This window comes from Mesoplodon densirostris, chromosome 3, assembly GCF_025265405.1.
Source record: "Mesoplodon densirostris isolate mMesDen1 chromosome 3, mMesDen1 primary haplotype, whole genome shotgun sequence".
Classification (NCBI taxonomy): domain Eukaryota; kingdom Metazoa; phylum Chordata; class Mammalia; order Artiodactyla; family Ziphiidae; genus Mesoplodon; species Mesoplodon densirostris.
Genome location: NC_082663.1, coordinates 139,441,454 through 139,463,842, shown reverse-complemented (window position 1 = coordinate 139,463,842; position 22,389 = coordinate 139,441,454). Strand labels below are relative to the sequence as shown.

At 54.2% G+C, this 22,389-nt stretch overlaps 2 protein-coding genes across 2 annotated transcripts; both read left to right on the top strand.

Annotated features, from left to right (window-relative positions):
- Positions 1-3,451: 3,451 nt before the first annotated feature.
- On the top strand, positions 3,452-8,033 carry PGLYRP2 (peptidoglycan recognition protein 2). The gene is made up of 5 exons (XM_060092113.1): positions 3,452-3,533; positions 4,656-5,738; positions 6,058-6,268; positions 6,885-7,182; positions 7,974-8,033. The coding sequence occupies exons 1-5, from the start codon at positions 3,470-3,472 to the stop codon at positions 8,031-8,033; spliced, it is 1,716 nt and encodes a 571-aa protein (XP_059948096.1). The 5' UTR covers positions 3,452-3,469.
- Positions 8,034-10,460: 2,427 nt separating this feature from the next.
- On the top strand, positions 10,461-21,151 carry RASAL3 (RAS protein activator like 3). Its single transcript, XM_060092112.1, is given in 17 exon segments — positions 10,461-10,803; positions 13,208-13,338; positions 13,503-13,581; positions 13,685-13,746; positions 14,110-14,180; positions 14,730-14,856; positions 14,942-15,040; positions 15,495-16,037; positions 16,372-16,516; positions 16,770-16,914; positions 17,811-18,047; positions 18,135-18,336; positions 18,442-18,560; positions 19,480-19,870; positions 20,155-20,312; positions 20,839-20,902; positions 21,008-21,151. Coding segments are annotated over 17 exon segments (3,060 nt in total).
- The last annotated feature ends 1,238 nt before the right edge of the window (positions 21,152-22,389 follow it).

Here is a 22,389-nt window from a genome sequence, read left to right as displayed (position 1 = left end):
AGCTGAATTTTAAAATGTAGGTATATGCAAAACATGGAAACAACCTAAATGTCCATCGACAGATGAATGGATAAAGAAGATGTGGTACATATATACAATGGAATACTACTCAGCCATAAAAAGGAATGAAATAATCCATTTGCAGCAACATGGATATGACTAGAGATTATCATACTAAGTGAAGTAAGTCAGAAAGAGAAAGACAAATACCATGATATCACTTATACGTGGAATCTAAAATATGGCACAAATGAACCCATCTACAAAACAGAAACAGACTCACAGACATAGAGAACAGACCTGTGGTTGCCAAGGGGGATGGGGGTGGGGGAGGGAAGGACTGGAAGTTTGGGATCAACAAATATAAACTGTTATATATAGGATGAATAAACAAGGTCCTACTGTATAGCACTGGGAACTATATTCAGTATCCTGTGATAAATCATAATGGAAAAGAATATTTTAAAAAAGAACGTCTCAGGACTTCCCTGGCATTCCAGTGGTTAAGACTCTGCACTTCCACTGCAGGGGACACAGGTTCAATCCCTGGTCAGGGAAATAGGATCCCACATGCCATAAGGTGCGGCCAAAAAAAAAAAAAAAAGAATGTCTCTATGTGTATAACTGAGTCACTTTGCTGTACAGCAGAGATTGGCACGACATTGTAAATCAACTATATTTCGATTTAAAAAATTAAATTCAAAAAAATGTAGGCATATAAAATCTTATCTCAGAGACCTGCACACAAGTTTTTATTATTATTATCAGGGTCTTCATTATTATTATCATTACTGTTACCAAAATGAATATTATTAACTCTGATCTTGGCCCCAAGCCCAGCCCTGCCCCGCCCCAAGTTCCTTTTCCTCTGGCCTCTGGCCTCGATCCCAGCTTCACTTCAGATCCAGAGCCCAGGGTTCTGTCTCTCTGTGCCAATGCTACCTCCATTAGAGATGGCCCCAGGCCCTGGGTACTCTCATGAGACCCCTGTTCTGTCTGCAGCCTGGAGGGGCCTTGACATATCCTGGCCGTGGGCCTCATGAAGTGGGAGGGAAGCAGGGGCGGGGAATGACTCATCATGGGAATCCCAGCCTTTGTGCTGCCTCCCAGGCCCAGCCAAGACCAGGTGCCTTGGTGTGTGGGTGTCTGCATGTGTGTGTTTCAGAGCCTAACCTCAAATTGACCCCACATCCTCAGTCAGGTCTATGGTGTACTCAACAGTCACTCCCTGCTACTCATCTGGTCCCTGACCTGTGGTTGGCATTTCTGGGCATCCCAAGAGAATTCAACATAGCCTAATCTGGGGGAGATGGAACCAGACAGAGAAACTCTAGACCTTGTATGGACAGGTCTGGGTCAAATGTAGAAATCTTGGGCTAGGGATTCAGAATGGGAGAAGTGGGGAGCCAGGGGTTATCAAGGAGGCTTCCTGAAGGAAGGGTCCTACACAAGAAGATAACAAATCCCAGATAGACCCTGAGGGAAATGTTGGCTGGCCATGACATGTCCCTGACTCCAATACAACCCAGCTCCTACCAAAAACTTCAAGCTTTAAACAGGTATCAAGGCTGCCCTTCTGGCTGGCCCAATAATTATTGGGTGTGAAGTTGCTCTGTAGCCAGTCTGCAAACACTTGCCCAGCATGAAGAGTCATAATTACTCTGACCCTGACCTAGCCACAGGATAGTGAAAACATGCACTGGGCTTGGAGCCCTCCCCAGGTTCTAGCTATGTGACCTTGGGCAAGTTAATTAACATCTCTGAGCTCACCCTCCTGCTGGGTAAAATGAGCATAAATTGGCTGTTAAATAAAATTGTGAGTGTCTCTCCACAGCCACAATCAGTGGGAGAATCAGAGGTACAAACCCAAGGCCACAGCAAGGTCATTCCCAGACCAAGCAGACATTAGGTGAGGATCTCATGTGACAGTTACCCTGCAACATCCTGGGGGCTACCGCCTGGTGGATGTAGGGCCTGGATGAAGTTAAAGCAAGTGAGGCACAAAGACAGGATCAGAATTCCTGATTTTTCCTTTCACTTCTGGCTCCAATATGTCTAAGCACAGCACTGCCCCGACCCTGTCTTTATTAAAATGTTGATATTTTGTTCATCATGGATTTTTTTGCATTTCTTTTAGTCTTTTAAAACATTGTGCTAGAATATTATTTACCTTGATGGCTGAGATTTTCGGCACCACCTTAAATTTTACACCCTCACTCTCCTCACTCTAGTCCTGCACCGAATGGACACACAGCCCACAGCCTCCACGTGGTTCTATCAGGCAGAGCCCCTGACCCGAAATCCTCAGAAACTGGGACATGGAGGAGGAGGAGATTTCCTCAGAATCTCCTGGGGAGCAGCCTCTATTCATCCTCCTCTCTTAGCACCTCACTTTGTGAGCCCCTACTGTGTGTCCAGCTATGTGCTAAGTCATGCTGAATGCCCAGAAAGAGGACACTCAATATCTAAGTAGGTCCCCTGGGGAATCCCAGGCCTGGCTTAGCCTGGACATTCCCAGGCCCGCCCAGGGCCCGCCCTGTGCTGAGTGCCCAGCCCGGTGGGTCTCCTGGAAATTCCCCAGGCTAGTTTCGAGATGGGAGGCCAACAATGAAGTAATTTACACCGCAGCCCCAGCCATGATGAGCCCATCCCACCTGATGTTGGATAAAGAGGAGGAGGGCTCTCTTCAGCAGGACTTGGCCACAGGCACCAGAGGAAGAGGGAGGACCCCTCACTGCCAACCCAGGTGAGCCCAGAAGTCAGCTCCGGGGACAAAGCCAGGGTCCCAAACACCCCAGCCCAATTCCTGCTCTCAGCTACCTCTAGTAGCTTGGGATCCAGAGCTGGAATGAGATGAGAGGTGACATCTTCAGGTCCCCCTACACTATTTCAACAAAAACAATCCTCGGCCCCTGCACTCATCCTCTGCCTGAGGCTAAAGTGCTGACATCAAAGAAGGCAGAAGGCAGAAGTCAGTGCAGATTTCAGGCCTCTCCTTCTCTCCTCACCCTCATCACAGCCAGTCTTACCAGTCGGGCAGGCACCTGAGAGTCCCCTCTGGTGGCCAGAAGCAGCTATAGAACTATCACGATAGGAAGGGTGGATTGCTGCATTAGCCTTAGTTTACCTCTCCTGGGGAATGGGCAGAGTTTGCTGGAGTCTGAACTACCTAGTTTCCAGGCCACTCCCGCAATGCGCTTGGCTTACTGACCATTGACCTCAGCCTAGGAGGAACAGGATAGGATGGGGGAAGCCCCTGAGACCCAGATGACATTGAGCCAGGGCACTCTGTACCCACGCCACCACTGCCTCCCGCCCACAGCTCTGCAAGTGGCAGGCGTGTCATTCACCGCTGGACTTTGACAGTAGCCAAAGGCACTCTCACTTCTCCATGCTTGTCTCCTTCCAGCTCTGCCGAAGTCTCCACTGAGGTAAACTGGATACTTCCCCTGGAAACTGGAAGCCCACAATGGTGGTCCAGGGTATCCTATGGATCCTGTACGGATTGCTGCTGCAGCTGGAGCCAGGCACAGGTGGGTCAAAAGGCAGAGGCCTGAGGCCAGGACTCTTATTTCAGCAGAAGTATACTGCTGCTCCTCTGTGTCCAGCCCTGTACAGGGTGAGGCTAGATCCAGGAGGCCCCAGTCTCAAGGAACCTCCAGTCTGGGAACACAGATGCTCCCAGCCCCATAGGATCAGGGCAAGGGTTGGGGGAAGAAACTGGGGCCAAAAGAGCAAAAATCAGGAAGGTTTCCTGCAGGAGGAGACATAGAACTGGTACAGGAAGAAGAAGAATTTTACTTGGTGGTGAAGCAGGAAAGGACATTTTAGGCAGAAAGAAGAACAAAGTTATAGAGGAATCGCTGAGTGAACTGTCTGGAGAAGAACCTGAATTCCAGCAGTCAGCAGAGTGTAAGGATTAAGACTTCCTGTGTTCAAATCCTGCCTCTGCCACTTCCTAGCTATGTGATCTTAGGTAGATAATTTACCTCTCCACGCTCATAGGGTCCTTGTGAAGATTAACTGGGTTATCATATAAGTCACCTAGAATGGTGCCTGGCACATAGTAAAGGTTTAATTATTCAACAACCCACCCCAGCTCTGAGTCCCAGACTTCTAAGTTCCAAGTTCAGCCACAGATGTTTCTCCCACAAGGCACAGGTCCACCCTCCCCTGAACATCCTTTGAGACACCTTTCCCTCTAAAATTCCCCCAAACTCCAATCCATCATGAAAAACGGTCCATCTTTCCCTCAAAATATCTAGGGACTCTGCCCACTCTTGTCCATCACAGCGTCACAATCCTGGCTTCAGCCACCTTCATTGCTTACCTCCAAACTCTCTCCCCTTCTCTACTCTGGTCCCCCCAAAATCTATTCTCCACACAGCACTCAAAGGAGCAATCAGAATTCCAAACTGGCCATGTATCTCTCCTGCTCATGAACCTGCCATGGCTCCCCAGTGCTCGCTGATAGTCTAAGCTCCTTAACCTGTTGTCTGTGCCTCAGTTTCCTCACCTATACAAGGACAATGTCAGACATCATAAGGTTGTCCAACAAAGAGCTGGGGGCATTGAGAAGATGTAGAAACAGCAGGGGAAGGCTAAGTAACAGGTGGTGCTGGGCTGCTGGGCTAATGCCATCCCTCCTCCTGCAGCGACCCTGCCCCTGCTCATGGACTCTGTCATCCAGGCACTGGCTGAGCTCGAGCAGAAGGCACCAGCCACTGAGGCTGGCCACATTGCCTCTGCATGGCTGCTGTCAGCCCAGGACTCTTGTGCCCACAACCCTCTCCATCACTTCTTGCTGGAGGGACAGAGTCTCAAGACCACCAAGCTGGATCCTCCTTCACTGAGCCCAGAGCTTCGAGGCCTAATCGTGGAGGTGGCGAGACATGGTGTGTGGGACGGGAAGGAATGCGGGGTGGTGCTGGCATCCGATGGCTCAACCGTGGCTGTGGAGCCTCTTCTGGCAGGGCTGGAGGCAGGGCTGCAGGGGAACAGGGTCGTAAACCTGCCCTTAGACAGCACGGCCACCCCTCCGGATGCTGAAGTCACCTTTCCAGACATTGGAGCCACGGTTCCTGATGTAAGAGCCACCTCCTCAGGACTCAGGGATACCGCTTCAGATGTCACCTGTGCAGATGTCAGAGCTGTGTCTCCAAATGTTAGAGCCACAGATCTAGATGTCCAAGTCACCTCTCCAGATGTCCAAGCCTCCTCAGCAGATACCAAAGCCAAGTTCCCAACCACTGTGGACAGCCTCCTAGTGGTCACCCTGGCCAGAGACCTGGGCCTGAACTTCCTCCAGGGCCCTCAGACCTGGAGCCATTCACTGGGAACTGAGGGCTGCTGGGACCAGCTCTCTGTTCCCCGGACCTTCACACTCCTGGACCCTGAAGCATCAACCCTCACCACGGCCTTCCTCAATGGTGCCCTGGATGGGGCCCTCCTTGGAGACTTCCTGAGCCGGTCCCCTGAGCCCCGGCCACCCCTCAGCCACCTGCTGAGCCAGTACTATGGAGCCGGGGTAGCGGGAGACCCAGGATTTCGTAGCAACTTCCGACGGCAGAACGGAGCTGCTCTGGCTCCAACTCCCATTCTGACCCAGCAGGTATGGGGGGCCCTCATCCTGCTACAGAGGCTGGAGCCAGCACACCCTCAACTTCAGGGTATAAGCCAAGAACAGCTGGCACAGGTGGCCACCCACGCTGCCAAGGAGTTCACTGAGGCCTTCCTAGGTGAGAGGGGCCCCCACTCCCTGTGATGCTCCTTCTCACATATACAGACATTCTCAGAGCCAGACAGGTCAGGAGGATCTAGGACTGGGGGATTCCAGAGGGGCCAATAAGGGCTTTGGCTGGGAGGCCAACAGGACTAGGATGCTGTTAGATTTAGTTAAGTTAGATCCCAATGGGGGCCAGTGTGGTGTGAGACTGAACTGTCCCCAAATCTGGAAGGAGACTGAAGGGATGATCCTTATATGTGCTCTTAGTGTGGGAGGAGGCGGCAGGCAGAGAAACTCTTGCTTACTCCCGTGCTGGACTCTCTTCCTCTCAGGGTGTCCAGCCATCCATCCACGTTGCCGCTGGGGCGCGGCCCCGTACCAGGGCCGCCCGACGCCGCTGCAGCTTCCGCTCGGGTTCTTGTATGTACACCACACATACGTGCCGGCGCCACCCTGCACGGACTTTGAGCGCTGCGCCGCCGACATGCGCTCTATGCAGCGCTTCCACCAGCATACTCGCGGCTGGGACGACATAGGCTACAGGTGGGCGGCAACCTGCAAGTCGCTGGCAGGGCGGACCAAGTGGTGGTGCAGTGTAGAGCCTGGGGGCGCAGAGCCTGACTGAGGGGGCGGGGTTTGGACCTGAGCAAAGCTGGCAAAACCTTAGAGGAGTTTAGGGTGGGTGGAGCCAATGTGGAGAGGGGCGCGGCCTAGACTAGGGTCCGGGCCTTAACAGGGACCAGAAATAGCTCAACAGTGGGATTCCTGAGTTTGGGGTGGGAACTAGGAAGGGAGTCCGGACTTGGGAGAGGAGCAGGACCTGTAGTAGGAGCTGAGACTGGGACGGGGCAGTGATGGGATAGGACCTAAGACAGAAAAACGCTCTGAATTGGGCAGGAGTTGGACTTGAGACAATGGGGAGGGAGCTGGGTAGAAAGAGATGGGGCCAATGTTGGGGGCAGATCCAGAGAAACGGGACGGTTTCTGGGGTGGCATTAGGTGGGGGAGTGGGACACGGCTGGACGGGGTAGAGTCAGCGCGACCAGGCGGGACTTGGGGTGGCGGCGGCCCTTGGCACAGGTGCGGAAACTGGGGTAGAGGGCCTGATGAGAGCCGGGGCCTCACGCCAAGTGGTGCATGCTTCCCTCTCTCCTCGCAGTTTCGTGGTGGGCTCAGACGGCTACGTGTACGAGGGCCGCGGCTGGCACTGGGTGGGTGCGCACACACTCGGCCACAACTCCCGCGGCTTCGGCGTGGCCTTCATAGGCAACTACACTGAGGAGCTGCCCGCAGAGGCCGCGCTGCGCGCGGTGCGCGACGAGCTCCCGCGCTGCGCTGTGCGCGCCGGCCTCCTGCGGCCAGGCTACGCGCTGCTCGGCCACCGCCAGCTCGTGCGCACTGACTGCCCTGGCGACGCGCTCTTCAACCTGCTGCGCACCTGGCCGCACTTCGACAAGGTGAGTCCCCCGACGCCTGCACTACCTCGGCCTGAGGCCCATCTGTCCACACAAGCTCAGCACGGTCCCTGATCCCTGCCTGTTTGCCTAACCTCAGCAGGCCCCTCACTCCTTCCTGTAACCCTGTGCCCACACAGCCTCAGCCAGGACCCTGAACCCCCTTGCAGCTCTTCTATTCAGGCAATCTAGACTCAGACTTCAGTCATTCTGCCTGCACTATAGCCTACCCACCCTGCCCCCCTGCCTGCACAGCCTCATCCCGGCCACCCAAACTTGCCCTCATCCTTGCCCCCTTCCCAAAGCCCCGCCCCCACCCATCCACACAACACTGACCCAGTCTGTGACCCTCTACAGAAAACCCTTTTACCTGCACAGCTTCTGTCCAGCCCCTAACCTAGTATTGCAATCCTCTGCTCAGACAATCTCAGAGTCTCAGAGAGACAATCCTCCCCTGAGGATGCTTGCTCAGCCCCAGCCTTCCTGACCCTTGATGACAACTCTTATGCTGGAGCAATCCAGGCCCAGTCAGCACAACCTCAGCCTGATGACTGCACCCCAGCCTCTGATCATGATCACAAAAACACCTCTATAACATCCCTGTACTATCTAGCTCTACCTTCAAGCTACCACTCCGCTTCATTTGGCTGGCCTGCACTTGGCCTTGTACCTGCCCCTCACTTTGGGCCCCTGTCCTCTTACCATCTAGGGTGCCACCATGAGGAAGGCAGACCCAACCCCATGACCCCTCACCCACCCCACCACCAAACCTCACATTCCCTTGTCTTTTTTAGAATGTGAAACTAAGAACTGCCAGGAGGGCATCTAGGAGATCCAGAAGAGCCTCTAGGTGATCCAGTAGGAGGCCACCTCCAACGATCCTGCTAGCCACAGACCTCCAATAAAGAGAGCATGGGAAGAAAGCCTGTGTCCATGCATCATGTGCATTTGCACATTCTGTCTTAGTTTAGGGTTGCCCAGAAGCAGACCCTGGGACAAGAATCCTAGTGTAAGTAGTCGTCTGAGCGGTGATCCCAGGACCTATCAGCTGGGGAATAAGGAAGCGACACAGGGAAGGGAAGGCAGCTGGGAAAGGGTGCTTTAACAGGCATGTGGGTATGAGAGGCACGTGGAGCTCAATCCCACTAGGGACCTTTGGGGGATAGCGTAGGTCACACACCTCAGAGTCATTCCACTCAAAGGACAAGGGAGCTGGAGTACTGATCCTCCAACTTCCATAGTCATTGGCTGAGGGCTGCTCCCAGGGCACTGTTAATGTGCTGGCACTTTGGGACTGCTTGTTGCATGGGCAGTGTGGACTCCACCTGTCAGAGAAAGTCCTCCAGCAAAAATGCAGGGAGTTGGGAGTGGGGCCAGTATACAGTGAAGTGGTACAGGCTCAGAGATATGGTGGAACACAGGGAGACTCTACCTGTATGTGCAGTGAGTGGACTGAGTGGGTAAGAATGAGGTGGGCATAGCTAAGGTATGTGCACCTGCAAGAACATGTCCAGCACCGGTAAAAGGATTTTTGACCCTCACTGAAGACCCTCTTCCTCAGGACAGGTTATAGAATGTTCAAGGCCCAGTGCAAAATGAAAATGCAGGCCCTGTCCAAAAAGTTAAATCAAGCGCAATCCAGAGCCCTTCTGAGCCCAGTGACTGCACAGGTCACATGCTCATGAAGACAGTCCTACCCATCCCACCCTGTAAATTCTGGTCACCCTTGCCTTTGCACAAGCCGTTCCTTCTACCTGGCATGTTCTTCCCATGACCAGCTCCTTCTCATGCTCAGCCCTCCTGGATTTTTCCAGCTCAAAGTGCATCACTTCTGCTCAGCCTCTACTCCAGTCTGTCTGTTTTCTTCCAAGTCCTCACCAGCTAGAAATGTCCTGCATTCATGTTCAAGATTTGTCTCTCTTGCTGTACTGTGAGCTCCAGGAAGGCAGGGACCAAGTTTATTTTGTTCCTGTAGCTTTTCCAGTACCTAGCACATAGTAGGCATTCAGGAAACTTCTGCTGAATAAACAAAGTGTCCCATTATACACCTTCTGAAACTGATATTATCATCTTGTACAAATCAGGAAACCAAGGCTCTGAGAGAGGAAATGAATTGCCTGAGGTCACACAGTGAGAGGAGGACCAGCTGGCACTCAAACCCACTCTGGGGCCAGTGGGCCAGGATTCTACTACTCTCAAGTTATCTCACTTATTTCTCAGAACAGCATTTGGCCACCTCTTTTTTCAAGTAAATACTTATTGTGGCATAATAGAGATATAAGAAAGGGCACCAAAATGTGTGGTTAATGAATTTTCACAACAGAACATACCCATGTAATCAACACCCAGCTCAAGAAATAGAACAGGTTAAATTTATATTATGTGAATTTCATCTCAATTTAAAAAAAAAAAAAAAAAAAAACACCATGATCAGCTACCAGAAGCCTCCATTGTGCTTCCCTACCTCCCCAGTCTCTAGCCCTTCCAAAGGAAACCAGTATCCTGAATTGTTAAACACAGTTTTGCCTGCTTTGGAACCTCATATAAATGGAACCACACAGTGTTTACTCCTCATTGTTTGGGGTTTTTTGCTCAACATTGTTTGTGATTCATCTGAGTTCAATCCTTCTTATTGATACATAATATCCCACTATGTAAAGAGACCACAATTTATTCATTCTACAGTAGATGCACACTTGGGTTGTTTTCCCTTTGGGGCTATTATGAATAGCGCTGGTGGGCATGTCTATTGGGTGTATACCTAGCAGTGGAACTGCTGGATCAGAGGAGAGGGGTGTGGTCAATGTTCATAGATCACAACAGTTTTCCAACTTGGATGAATCAGTCTACACTCTGACCAGCCGTGGATGAAAGTTCCAGCATTTAATCAGCATGTGCCCGTTTTGCAGAGAAGGCCACTGAGGCTCAGAGAGGGGCATGTGCTGCCTCCTGGTCAGTGAGAGATTCTGGGTCCTGCTCTGTCACCTCCTCTTCTCTAGCATCCTGCCCCCACTGTGCCCTCCCAGCTTGGCTGTGGGGTGGGGTGGGACAGACAGGGTCACGTGGAGTTGCGTTCAGCGGGAGGAAGCCAGGCAGGGTGCAGACGGCTGCTGATTCTGGGGCTGGTCAGGAAATCAAGGTAAGAGAGGGAGTGCATATGGCCCCCAAGGGGGTTCCCTGGGAGCGGAGCTGAGAGTAGGGAGGGGGCCAAAATGAAGACAACATGTGGGCAGACACCGGGCAGAATTGTCACCCTATCATCCCCCAGGAGGATCTCTGCCATGGACCCACCTTCGCGGAGCCTGGCCTCCCAAACCCAGCCAGCAGCCCCATCTCCGCTAACCTCCTACCACTGGCACTCAGGAGGTTGTGGGGAGAAGGGGGCTGGAGGGTTCCGCTGGGGCCGCCTTGCAGGATGGGGGAGGGCGCTGAGCTACCAGGAGCCCACAGTCAGCAGCCAGCCAGCCCCTCGCTCGCTGTTTCGTCGTGTCCTCTCTGCGGCCCCCAAGGAGTCGCGCTCGAGCCGCCTCCGAATATCCAAGACCCTCTGGGGAAGGCATAAGAGCCCACCGCTGGAGTCAGAACCAGAGCCAGAGACCTCAGGTACATAGCTCCCCCACCCAGGCTGGGAGGCCCGGATGCTTGGGTTTTGTCTGCCTCCGGAGCATCAGCCTTACAGACACAGGAAGTTGTGGGGAGTGCAAAAGCCCGACAGGAAGTGGCTGGGGCCCGGCTGGCTGCCCTCTTCCCTCTTTCCCCCTTACCCAAGGCCTGGGCATGGTGGGAGTGGCTAGGGACCTGTGAGCTGGGGGTCCAGCCCTGGGAAGGGACAGGGACTAGACTGATGGTAGCCCTGTCCAGATGCCAAATGGCTCTTGGCCCCAGTAGGTCTCTCCTCATATTCAATGGCCCAGGCTTATTCTCTCCTGCCTGGATATCCATCTCTGCTGCCTCCTGCTCTCCTGCCCTCCAGCCTCCATGTCTTAGTTTCTTCACTTCCTTGAGCCTCAGCTTCCCCATAAGTTAAATGGGAATCATGATTCCTACCTTGAAGGATATATTATTTCATTTGTTCACTCATTCATTCAAACAGAGGTCTGTGAGCATTTACTATGGCCTAGGCCCGCCCTGATTTAGACGCTGAGGACACAGCAGTGAACAAAACAGACGAAACTGCCTGCACTGTGGAGCTCATAGTGTAGTGGGTGTGACAGACAGTAAACAAGTAAACAAGAAAATGACAGATGGGGCTAAGTGTCACACAGAGGGATCTAGAAGAGTAAAGGATATCCTGAGGATTGGAGCTCATGAATGTATCGCTGGTCTAGGACTCAGCACATTTTATGTGATCCGTTAACAAGTGGGAGTCATCATTTATTCCCCTGGTGGTAAAACAACAGGACAGATAGGTAATCTGGGCGGGTTGATCCAGCCCTCCTATTCCCGGAAACTCATTTGATTCTCATCATTTATATTCCTATTTTGCAGAGGCATCCCTTCAGCCCCCTCCATGGTATCAGCTTTTGCCCCCGCCATAGGATCCAGTCAGAGCTCTCTAACAAGCAGACCTGCTCCTCCCCTACTCAGACACCTCCCATGGCTCCTTATACCTCCAGGATAAAACCCCAGCTCTTCTAACTGACACCCAAAGCCCTGCACTAATCTCTTCCTGAACCTTCCCCTCCAGCCTCCAAGCCCTCCAAGCCCTTCTCACCCCTCCCTTTATTTCCCTGGGCCAGGCCATGTGCCACCTCCCAGGCTTTGCTCAAGCCATTCATGCCACGATCTCCTCCATCTTTGTCAAAACCCAATCTGCTATTCAAGACCCATTGCAGGGGACTTCCCTGGTGGTCCAGTGGTTAAGACTCCGTGCTTCCACTGCAGGGGGCTCAGGTTCTATCCCTAGTTGGGGAACTAAGATCCCACATGCCACGCAGCATGGCCAAAAAATTAGAGAAAAAAAAAAAGACCCATCGTAAACTTACTCTCTCTGGGACGCCTTCCTACTGCACCTCTCCCAACCCTGCCCTTCTTCTGTTCCTTTCTCAAACTTTGAACACTTTTCCCTTTAGACTTGTTATTTATGTAAGGAACCAAGGCTGCTGTCCCATTTTTAACCTCTTGGACCTGCCCACTGTCTTGGTTAAGAGAAGAATGCTTGTATGCACACGACCCTTGAGTGTGGGCTCTGTTAGTGCCAGCCAGGACCTGGAACAAAGGCTTAGTTTCCTTGAAGGAAACTATGGAAAGGAAAGAAGGAAAATTAGCAAGTAACGTTATTTCCATTTTCAGTGCATTTCTCGCAGTGAGATCAGACCACCACAAGCTGAACCCTCTTGGAAGATCTGTTGCGACCATTATCTTTGTTCTTTATTTATCATGCATTTAAAATGAGATGCAGAAGCATTTAACATACTATGTAAATATGGACCTCTTAAAATTAAAATGTCATTGGAAATGCTTTCAATTCAGCAACATCTTAGCTATTTGTTAGTTCTTTTGTGTTGTCTTATCAAAGTTTAATGGATACAGTTCCATAGTTGTTGATGTGTTTGTGTGTATGTTCTATTTGTGTAAAGATGGTACTAAGTCAATTAAAAAAGAGAGAGAGAAGAATGCTTGTATCCGAAGCCCAGCTCAGTGACTCACAAGCTGTGTGACCCTGGGCAAGTCACTCAATTTCTATGTGTTTTCAGTTTCCTCCTTGGTAAAATGGGTGCTATAATAGTCCATCGAATGGCTTTTGGAGGATTAAATGAGAGGTGTGTGAAGCAGTAAACACAGTACGTGGGGCACATAGTCGGTGGGGCTGTGTCCACCACCCATCACCACCCATCACCACCCATGGCTAGTGGGGACAGGGCCTGGAGAGGGGTGGAGGCCTGTCCAACATCTGACATGGCTGCTGGGTGGGTTGGGAAGAGGGGGCACTTAGGAGGGAACCCTTGATGAGCCTTAGTGAGTGGAGAGGTTGTTCTGAGGGAGAAGAAAGGACTCCCATGTCCCCAGCACCTCCTCCTCTACCCAGAGCCTGAGCCGGAGCTGGAGCCCCCTGCCCCACAGATCCCAGAGGCCCCCCCACCCGACGTGCCCGTCTGGAACATTGGGGCCTTCACCCTATTTGATGGGAGGCTGGTGCTGCTTGAGGGTGAGGAGGAGGTAAGAGGGGGCACCTGGGCAAGGGGAGGGAAGGAGAGGAAGGAAGAGAGACAGAACAGTGGTAAGGGCGGGGGATGAGGGGGCATAACAGAAAGGCATCTGCCTCTCCCTCTGTCTGTCTGCCTGGCTCTCCTTTCTGACCACCCACTCTTGTTGGGGGACAGCGTCCTCGCCGGCCCCGGGTGGGGAGCGCTAGTTCCGAGGGCAGCATCCAGGTGGCCTTGGGGAACCTCAGGGATCCAGGTAAGCTTGAGAGATGGGGGCTGGGGCATTTGGGAGCCTCTCAAGGTGGGGCAGAATCCAAGATGATCCCACCCCCCAACCTTCCACCCCTGACCACCCACAGATCGGATCTCTGGAAAGACTGAGCCAGAGGCTGCTGGCCCCAACGAGGTCCACAACATTCGGGTAAGTGGGGGGTGGAGGGGAGAGCAAAGACTTTCCGACCTTCAGAGGTGAAAGGGGGACTCTTCCTGGGTGATGTTAGGCAGGTCACTGACCCTTTCAGGATCATAGTGTCCATATCTGTCAAATGGAGCCAGAAAGAGAAGCTCCTTCTTGGGGCTGTTTATGAAAAGTCCATAGAGAATGTAGGAGAGCATACGATTGGTGCTTTAGAAATGGGAGCTGTTGATTGCCTTTAATATTCCTGCTAATATAGCCTGAAGTTGTGATCCCTCAAGACCAACAGATCTTCCAGGACACCCTGGGGGGAAGGGAGCTGAGGAGGGAACACAGGGTTCTGCCCAGCTGACATCCCCCTCCCCACAGGGGCTGCTCAAGCGGCTGAAAGAGAAGAAAAAGGCCAAATCGGAGCTAGGAGCCAATGCTTCCCAGGATGGGTAAGGGTCTCTGAGAAGCTGGAGGGGCTGGGATTCAACATTGCCCCTCCCTCTCCTCCTGCCTATAATTCTGACTTTCACCAAATATCCCCTGTGGCCCTCTGTGTCCTGCCCCATGTTGGGCAATCCTGGGGCTACTGAAAGACCCTTAGCATTGATCCAGCCCTCTGTTGAATGGTGGGGGCAGAGTCTGACACAATAACTCTAAAACTGCAGCTGAGTCAACACCTTGGTCTGGGAGTGTCAGGGAAGGAACGCTTGAGCTGAGATCTGAAGGATAGATGGAAGTTAACTAGGCCGAAAGGGTCAGGAAAAGCATTCCAGGCAGAGGGAACAGCAAGTGCAAAGGTCAAGAGGACGGATGAAGTGACAAAAACAAGGCCGGTGTGACTGGAGTTCAGACAGTGAATTAAGTGTCAAAAGGAGGATTCAAGTCCAATTTAGGTTCAAGTCCCTCCAGGCTTCCACCCTTCAGGCTGTAAGGCGTAGTTGTCGTGGGGGAGGGGTCGTGGGTAGGAATGACAGCTTGTTCATGTGCGCCTTCACCAGACCCCCCAGTGCTCTGGGCTCTCGGGAATCGCTGGCCAAGCTTTCGGAACTGGACCTGGGCGCCGAGCGGGACGTGCGGGCCTGGCCACTGCACCCCAGCCTCCTGAAGGAGCCCCACTGCTTCCAGGTAAGTGCAGGCAACTCTCCACCTCGCCTGACCCTTTGGCTCCACCCTTGGTCTCAACCGCACCCTGGATGCCCCTCCTCAACAGGTAACGTGGGCGGGCGGGAGCCGCTGCTTCTCCTGTCGCTCGGCTGCTGAGAGAGACCGCTGGATAGAAGACATTCGTCGCCACTTCCAGCCTAGTCAGGTCGGTAGTGCGCAAGGTCGGACCTGGAGACCCCTCCCACAGCCCGGGCCACGCCCCTTCCACCCACCCCAAATCCCACTCGCCCCAAAACCTTGCCCCTTGGACACACCTGCCCTCCTACACTTTTGCAGCAACTCCAAGATCCTCCCCCGCTTGCATCTATTACCAGCCCCTTGCACAGCTCGTATTGTATTCAATCCGAGCCCTATTTGCACCCCAGGCAGTCTCCAAGTCCCCACCCCGCGGCTACTCCTCCATGCCCAGGAGCCCTGATCTCTCCGGGAGAGCCCAGAAAAACTAGAGGGTTTCCGCATAGCCATCTTGGACACCCCCGTGGCCTCACTGTCTTCCCCCAGGGGCCCAGCGACCCCCTGGGGGCACGGGCCCCGTGCTTCACCTCTGGTGCCCAGTGTGGAGCACAGACGCCAAGCTCCGCCCCTACTCCGGTCCGCAGGACAACACTGAGCGCGAAGAGACGTGGCTGAGCGTGTGGGTGCACGAAGTGAAGGGGCTGCCCCGGGCGGCGGCGGGGGCGCCGGGAGTGCGCGCGGAGCTGTGGCTGGACGGCGCACTGCTGGCTCGCACAACTCCGAGGGCCGGCCCGGGCCAGCTCTTCTGGGCCGAACGCTTCCACTTTGAGGCGCTGCCGCCCGCGCGTCGCCTGTCGTTGCGGCTACGCGGAGCGGGCCCGGGGGAGGCGGTGCTGGGCCGTGTGGCCTTGGAGTTGGAAGAGATAGGCGTCCCCCGCGCGTCCGCCGCGGGCCTGGAGCGCTGGTTCCCGCTTCTCGGGGCGCCAGCGGGCGCGGCGCTGCGGGCACGAATCCGGGCGCGGCGCCTGCGCGTGCTGCCCTCTGAACGCTACAAGGAGCTGGCTGAGTTCCTCACTTTCCACTACGCGCGCCTCTGCGGGGCGCTCGAGGTCGCGCTGTCCGCTCAGGCCAAGGAAGAGCTGGCGGCTGCCATGGTGCGCGTGCTGCGGGCCACCGGCCGGGCTCAGGTGCGGCGCTGCAACGGGACGAACCCGGGTGACCAGGGGCTGACCGATCGCGCGCTCCAAGGGGGAGTTGGTGGGGACAGTACCAGAGTGGCACTTTCGAGGGGCTGGGCAGCTTGAGGGGCGGGGTCTGAGCTGAGCCTCTGCACTGCGAGGCCCAAGTTTGCACTTTGAGAGGTGGAGGTTCCGGCCTGTTAAAAACCCCAGCAGCGAGGGCTGGGCCTAGGCAGCAGCTATGAGGAGTGAGACTGTGCCCCAGGGGTGAGGGACCCGCCAAGGGCAGGGATTCCCCCTGACTCAGTCTGCGCCCAGCGCATTGTAACCCCACTATGCCCAGGCACTGGTGACAGACCTGGGCACCGCGGAGCTGGCACGCAGTGGAGGCCGTGAGGCTCTTCTGTTCCGGGAAAACACATTGGCCACCAAGGCCATCGATGAGTACATGAAGCTGGTAGCACAGGATTACCTCCAACAGACTCTGGGTAAGCAGAGTGGGGCAGGGGTCGGAGGCCTAGCTGAGCTGGCTAGGGCACCCCAGGGGAGATCTGAGAATCCTTGAGTAACTTGGATTCTGGTAGTGCGTGGTGCCCTGGGGATGCTCAGATCCTAGAAGGAATCAGGGGTTCCCCAAGATTTTAGGTGCCTCCAGAGTAATTTGGAGATAGAATTGGAGGCTGGGTGCTGTGGGTTGTGGTGGTCATGGGCTGGCCCCTCTCTGGCTGTGCTGGACTGCAGGACAGGTCGTGCGGCGTCTCTGTGACTCCACTGAGGACTGTGAGGTGAACCCCAGCAAGTGCCCGGCCTCAGAGCTGCCCCAGCACCAGATCAGACTGCGAAACAGCTGCAAGGAGGTCTTTGAGAACATCATCCACTCTTACGAGTGAGAATCAGGGCCCCAGAACCCGAGCCTAACCCTGCCTCTTAGCCACTGTGCTAACCCTGACTCCCAATTAGGGTTTCCAGATAAAATACAGGATGCCCAGTTAAATGTGATACCATATTTGGGACATGCTTACACTAAAAAAAAAAGTGTTCATTTTTTAAATCTGAAATTCAAGTTTAACTGTTTATCCTCAAGTTTTATTTGCTAAATTTGGCAAGCCATTCCCAATTTCATGCTACCTAACCCCAAGTAACCTGGGACCAAATTCTTTGTCTTCTAAACTACAGGTGACCCCATACCCTAATTCCATGCCACCTGACCCTAATTCCATGCCACCTGACCCCAATTAACACAGGATCTCACTCCTATGACCTCTGACTCCAGTAATGGCATACCCCCAATTCCATGATCCCTGACCTTAAGTAACACTGTGTCCCAAATCCCATGTAACTGGGATTCCTAGGATTCTAATTCCTTGACCTCTGGCCCTAGGTTAACCTGTATGCCTAATTCCATGCCATCTAGGATATCAATTTCATGATTTCTGAACCTAGGTGACCCTGTAACCCCAATCCCATCCTACTTCATATCATGTCTGGCACCCCAATTTCATGTCCAGTCATAGCTACATCCCAAGCTCATGGCCTCCATCCTCATGTGAACCTGTACCCCCAAATCTAAGATTACTGACTCCAGAAGTCACCACGATAACTACACCACAAACAAACCCTGACCCTAAGTGGACCTATAACCCCAAGCACCATTATCCCCAATGTCTTCAATCCTGAAACCCAGAATGCAGGTGTCTCCTGACACCTAACCTTAGCACTTTGATCACCCATGAACTTTATGCCCATATCCTCCCACTCTGACCATTGTCTTTTCTGCCCCAGCTGGTTCCCTGCAGAGCTGGGCACTGTGTTCTCAGGCTGGCGAGAAGCTTGCAAGGCACGTGGCTCTGAGGCACTGGGGCCCCGACTAGTGTGTGCCTCTCTCTTCCTGCGGCTCCTGTGTCCTGCCATTCTTTCACCCAGCCTCTTTGGCCTAGCGCCAGAGCACCCGGCACCTGGCCCAGCCCGCACCCTCACGCTGATCGCCAAGGTCATCCAGAACCTCGCCAACCATGCTCCGTAAGTCCTGGGAGGCTGGGAGGCCATGCTGGGGCCGTGGGGGTAGCAGATGCCTGACCTGACCCACCCAGTTGGGCCTTGACCTAGGTTTGGTGAGAAGGAGGCCTACATGAGCTTCATGAATAGCTTCCTGGAGGATCATGGACCTGCCATGCAACGCTTCCTGGACCAAGTGGCCATGGTGGATGGGAACACAGCACCCAGTGGTTACCAGGGCAGCAGTGACCTGGCCCTCCAGCTGGCAGTCCTGCATGCCCAGCTCTGTACCATCTTTGCTGAACTTGACCAGGTGTGGCCTGAGCCCAAAGCCCAGAATATGAGGTAGGGAGGCAAGAGTAGGGAGTCTCCGGTCCTGGAGAGCTTGCTCAGCATCCTCCCTGCATTGCTTTACCAGGCAACCCGTGACAGCCTGGAACCACTGCCCACCATCCTGAGTGCCATCGAGGAGGGCCGACCTGTACCTGTGTCTGTGCCAATGCGTCTTCCACCACCCCCGGCCCAGGTCCATTCCAGGTAACCTACCTGCCTCAAGTCTGATCCAGTTCTGATGGGTAGGAGCAGGGGAAGGGCCAAAGGCATCACAGGGTCAAACTGTGGTCAGAGGTGAAGACAGGATCATGTCAGGGGTCAGACAGGGTCATGTTGGGGTCAGTGTCAGAAACAGTGTAGGATGGAGGTCAGAGGCTGGAGACAGGATCATCTCAGGGGTCAGGGAGAGGCTCACAGTGCAATCAGAGGGCGGGCACAGGGTCAGAATGGAATCTGAGGTGGGGATTAAAGCATTGCAGAGATCAGGGAGAGGTACATCTGGGGTCAGAGAGAAAGTGACATTGTGGTCAGCAGTGAGAGGCAGGTTTCAGTGAGAGGTTGTGGATAGGGTCAAATCAGGAGTCAGAGTGGGTCAGATGGATGTTAAGACACATCATCAAGGGTCAGGGACAGGTTCATCTTGCAAACAGGTCGGGCCCAGGGTCAGATGGGGTCAAGGGTTATGGGCAGAGTCATTTTGGAGGTCAGAAGTCAGGGACTATGTTCTTTCAGGAGGCTGAGACAGGGTGAGTTTAAGGTCAGAGGTTGGGGACAAGAGGGAGTCAGATTGGGAAGGAAGAGGGTACAGTTGTGAGCAGAGGTCAAGCTCAGGCAAACTGGAAGCAGAGGTTACAGGAGGCTCAAGTCAAGGGTAACACTGTGTCAGAGTTCAGGGACAAGGCTAGAAAGAAATCAGAGGTTAGATTGAGGTTGTGTCAAAGGTCATAGAAGGGACAGTATTGTCAGAAGTCCAGGACGGGACCAGAAATCAAAATGTGATCCCTTCAGCAATAGGGTCACATAGAAGTAAAAGATCAGGGGTGGGGTTATTTCTGGTCGGAGGTAGAGATGCGGTCCGCTCAGGAACCGGTGGAGCGTCTGAGCTCCCCCATCCCACCCCCAGCATCTCTGCAGGAGAGAAGCCTGGCTTTCTGGCCCCCCGAGACCTCCCCAAGCATACCCCTCTCATCTCCAAGAGCCAGTCCCTGCGCAGCGTTCACGGCGCAGGTAGTTGGGCCCGGCCACGGCCGGACGAGGAGCAGCCCCCGCGGCTGCCTCGGCCGGTGCAGCGCACGCAGAGCGTCCCGGCTGGCCGCCCCGCTCGCCACCGCCCGTCTGCAGGGCCGCGGCCGCGACCCAAAGGCTCCCTACGCACGGGACCCGTGCCCCGCGGCCGGCCCTGGACCGGAACCTCAGCATCGCTGCCTCGGAAGCCGTCGGTTCCCTGGCAGCGCCAGATGGACCAGCCACGGGACAGAGACCAAACGCTGGGCACCCACCGACCCATGGGCAAGGTGAAGTACAGCCCAGGTCCGCCCGCACACAGAGTGGGGAGACAGGATTGGAAAAAGACTGAAAGATGGGCAGGTCTCGGTTCAAATACCGAGCTTGCTGTGCTGTGTGACCCAGACATAACCCAACCCTCTCTGAGCCTCAGCTTCCTCTTCTGTACAATTAGGGCATCGTTCCCCAATAGGCAGGGCGGTGAGGAGGCAGAGCACAGGGTACAAGGAGGTCAGGGTCCTTGGGGAGAAGGGGCGGGACGATGGCTCAGGTCACAGCTGCTCCCTCCCCACAGATGACGGAGCTGCAGTGCGAGGTGGCCGCCCTGCGCCAGGATCAGAAGGCGCTGTCCGGCCTCGTGGAGTCACTCGGCACCCACATCCGGGCCTTGAGCGAGCAGCAGGAGCAGCTTCGGAGCCAGCTTCAGAACCTGACTACCAGGCTCCAAGAAGGGTAAGCCCCGCCCTCCCCATTAGCTCCGCCCCCAGGTGGGCTTTCTATTAGAGATCGGCTCAGGCCCCGCCTCCCAGTCAGTCCCACCCAAATCATGCCTGTCACGGCCACGCCCCCTCTGCAAGACCCGCCCCAACACACCTAAGACCCGCCTCTTGGTCACCTCCACCCGCCCCAAGTCCCTGGGAGGGCCTCTCGTCCAGTCCCTCAATCAGCTTCTGCCACACAGATTGGGACAGACCCACCACTATCTCTTAGTCTGGGCATTCCCCCATCTCGCTCATGACCCAGCTCAGGACTAGCCAAGACCAGCCTCCAACGGTTGGTTGGTTTGTCCTTTCATCCCAGACGGTCCAGGCTCTAATTCAGCAGCCCCTTCTTCAGACTGATCTAGGCCCCACCCCGCAGCCTGGACAAACCCCGCCTCCATTCCAAGCTTCGCCCCCGAGTCCCTGCCTCTCAAACCAAGAGCTGGAGAGATGTTCCTCAGCCTCTGACTCTTTCCCTTTGCCCCTGATCCCCACAGGACCGCGAAGTTGGATCCAGAGCGCGATCTTCCAACCAATGAGGGCCACAGGCTGAAAAGTCTGGTGAGACCCCTGCCCGAGCCCCGGGGCATATCTGGGCTGGGTGAGGGAACAAGAGTTGGGTGCAACCCTCCCCTGGCTCTGAGTCCACTGCCGCTGCCTCCCCAGGAGTGCCGCCTGGCCGAGATAGAGAGTACTCAGGCCCAGCTGAGGGAGACCGTTCAGAGCCTGCAGCTTCTTCCCAGGACATCGGGGTCCCAGAGCCAGCCCCTGCCCCTTAAAGCACCCTGCATCAACGGAGACACCACTTGAGCTGCCCACTCGGCCCTACGTGTTCTGGGAGCAGAGAGAAAGCGGTCTTAGGGGCCTTTCCAACCCCTGCCTCAAACCCACGTGCCCTGCAGTAGGGAGTGGAGCTGTAGGTGCCAACCAGTCTGGCACTATCAGGTTGCCCAGTAAAATCTTGATTTCAGTAAAAAATTGATGTTTTCTTTGCCCCTAAGTGTTACCAATCAGAAAGCAACCACCCCCCCATTCAGCTCTCCCAAACTCTCCCCTAATTAGAGGTCTCAGGGGAGGGAGGTGATATAAGGAGAGTCTCACCAGCTGTGTGATCTTAGGCCCTCACTCTCTCAGAGCCTTGATTTCCTCATTTGTAAAATGGATCTAAAGTCCCTTACACAGTAGAAGACCCATAGTTTAAAGTGTTCAGTAAAAGGTATTTGTCATTGTTAGGGGCAACACTTGCTTCTCAGTGAAGCCCAGATCCCACCTCTACTAATTCCCAGATCCCAGATGAGAGCATCTTCCTAGGACCCCAAATCCCCCATCAGCTCCCTCATGCAGTGAGGGCGTGGGTCTGGGAGGCAAATGAAGGAAGGGGTGGGTAGGTGTAGAGATGGTTAAGCTCTGCGAGTGGTCACTGGGGAAATGAGTGGGCATTTGAATAATGGGTGGGTGGATGGGTGAGGGATAGGGTGGCTAGGACAATAGGCAGATGAATAGGTTAGCATTTGCTGGATGTTTGCCCTGGTAGGTGATTAGTTGAGTAGGTGGTTAGCTGGGATGGGTATGTCTGCCTAGAGAAGGTCCGGATGGTAATAGGAAATAAACATTTGAATTAATTAAGTGGTTATATGTATTGCATGTACACTTGTTGAGGTCTCCTGAGACTCTTGAGCTGGGCAGTGGGGAAACAATAATATACTAGACAGACAGACTCCTGTTCTCATGGAACTTACACTCTACTAGAGAAGACAAACAAACAAACATGCAATTGATGGTTGGGTGTTTGGGTGACTGGGTGAAAGGATTATGTGTAGCGATGGGTGGATGCTTGCTTGGTTGTTTGGATAAGTAGGTATTTACTTGGGTAGTGGATGGATGAGTATGTAGATGGGAGGTTAATGGTTCGTTTGAGTGGGTATTTGGATGGAGGGATGGATGGATTGACAGGTGGTTGGAGGAGTGGATGGATAGGTGGTTGGTTAGTTGACTGGATGGGTAGATGAGTGGTTGATCCACTGAACGTGTGGATGAATGGGTGGGGA

Bases quoted from the DNA above. Each gene is read 5' to 3' on its own strand.
- PGLYRP2 (XM_060092113.1), top strand. From the start codon at position 3,470: ATGGTGGTCCAGGGTATCCTATGGATCCTGTACGGATTGCTGCTGCAG. The intron at 3,534-4,655 runs GTGGGTCAAAAG...CTCCTCCTGCAG, and splicing joins GCAGCTGGAGCCAGGCACAG to CGACCCTGCCCCTGCTCATG. The intron at 6,269-6,884 runs GTGGGCGGCAAC...CTCTCCTCGCAG, and splicing joins TGGGACGACATAGGCTACAG to TTTCGTGGTGGGCTCAGACG.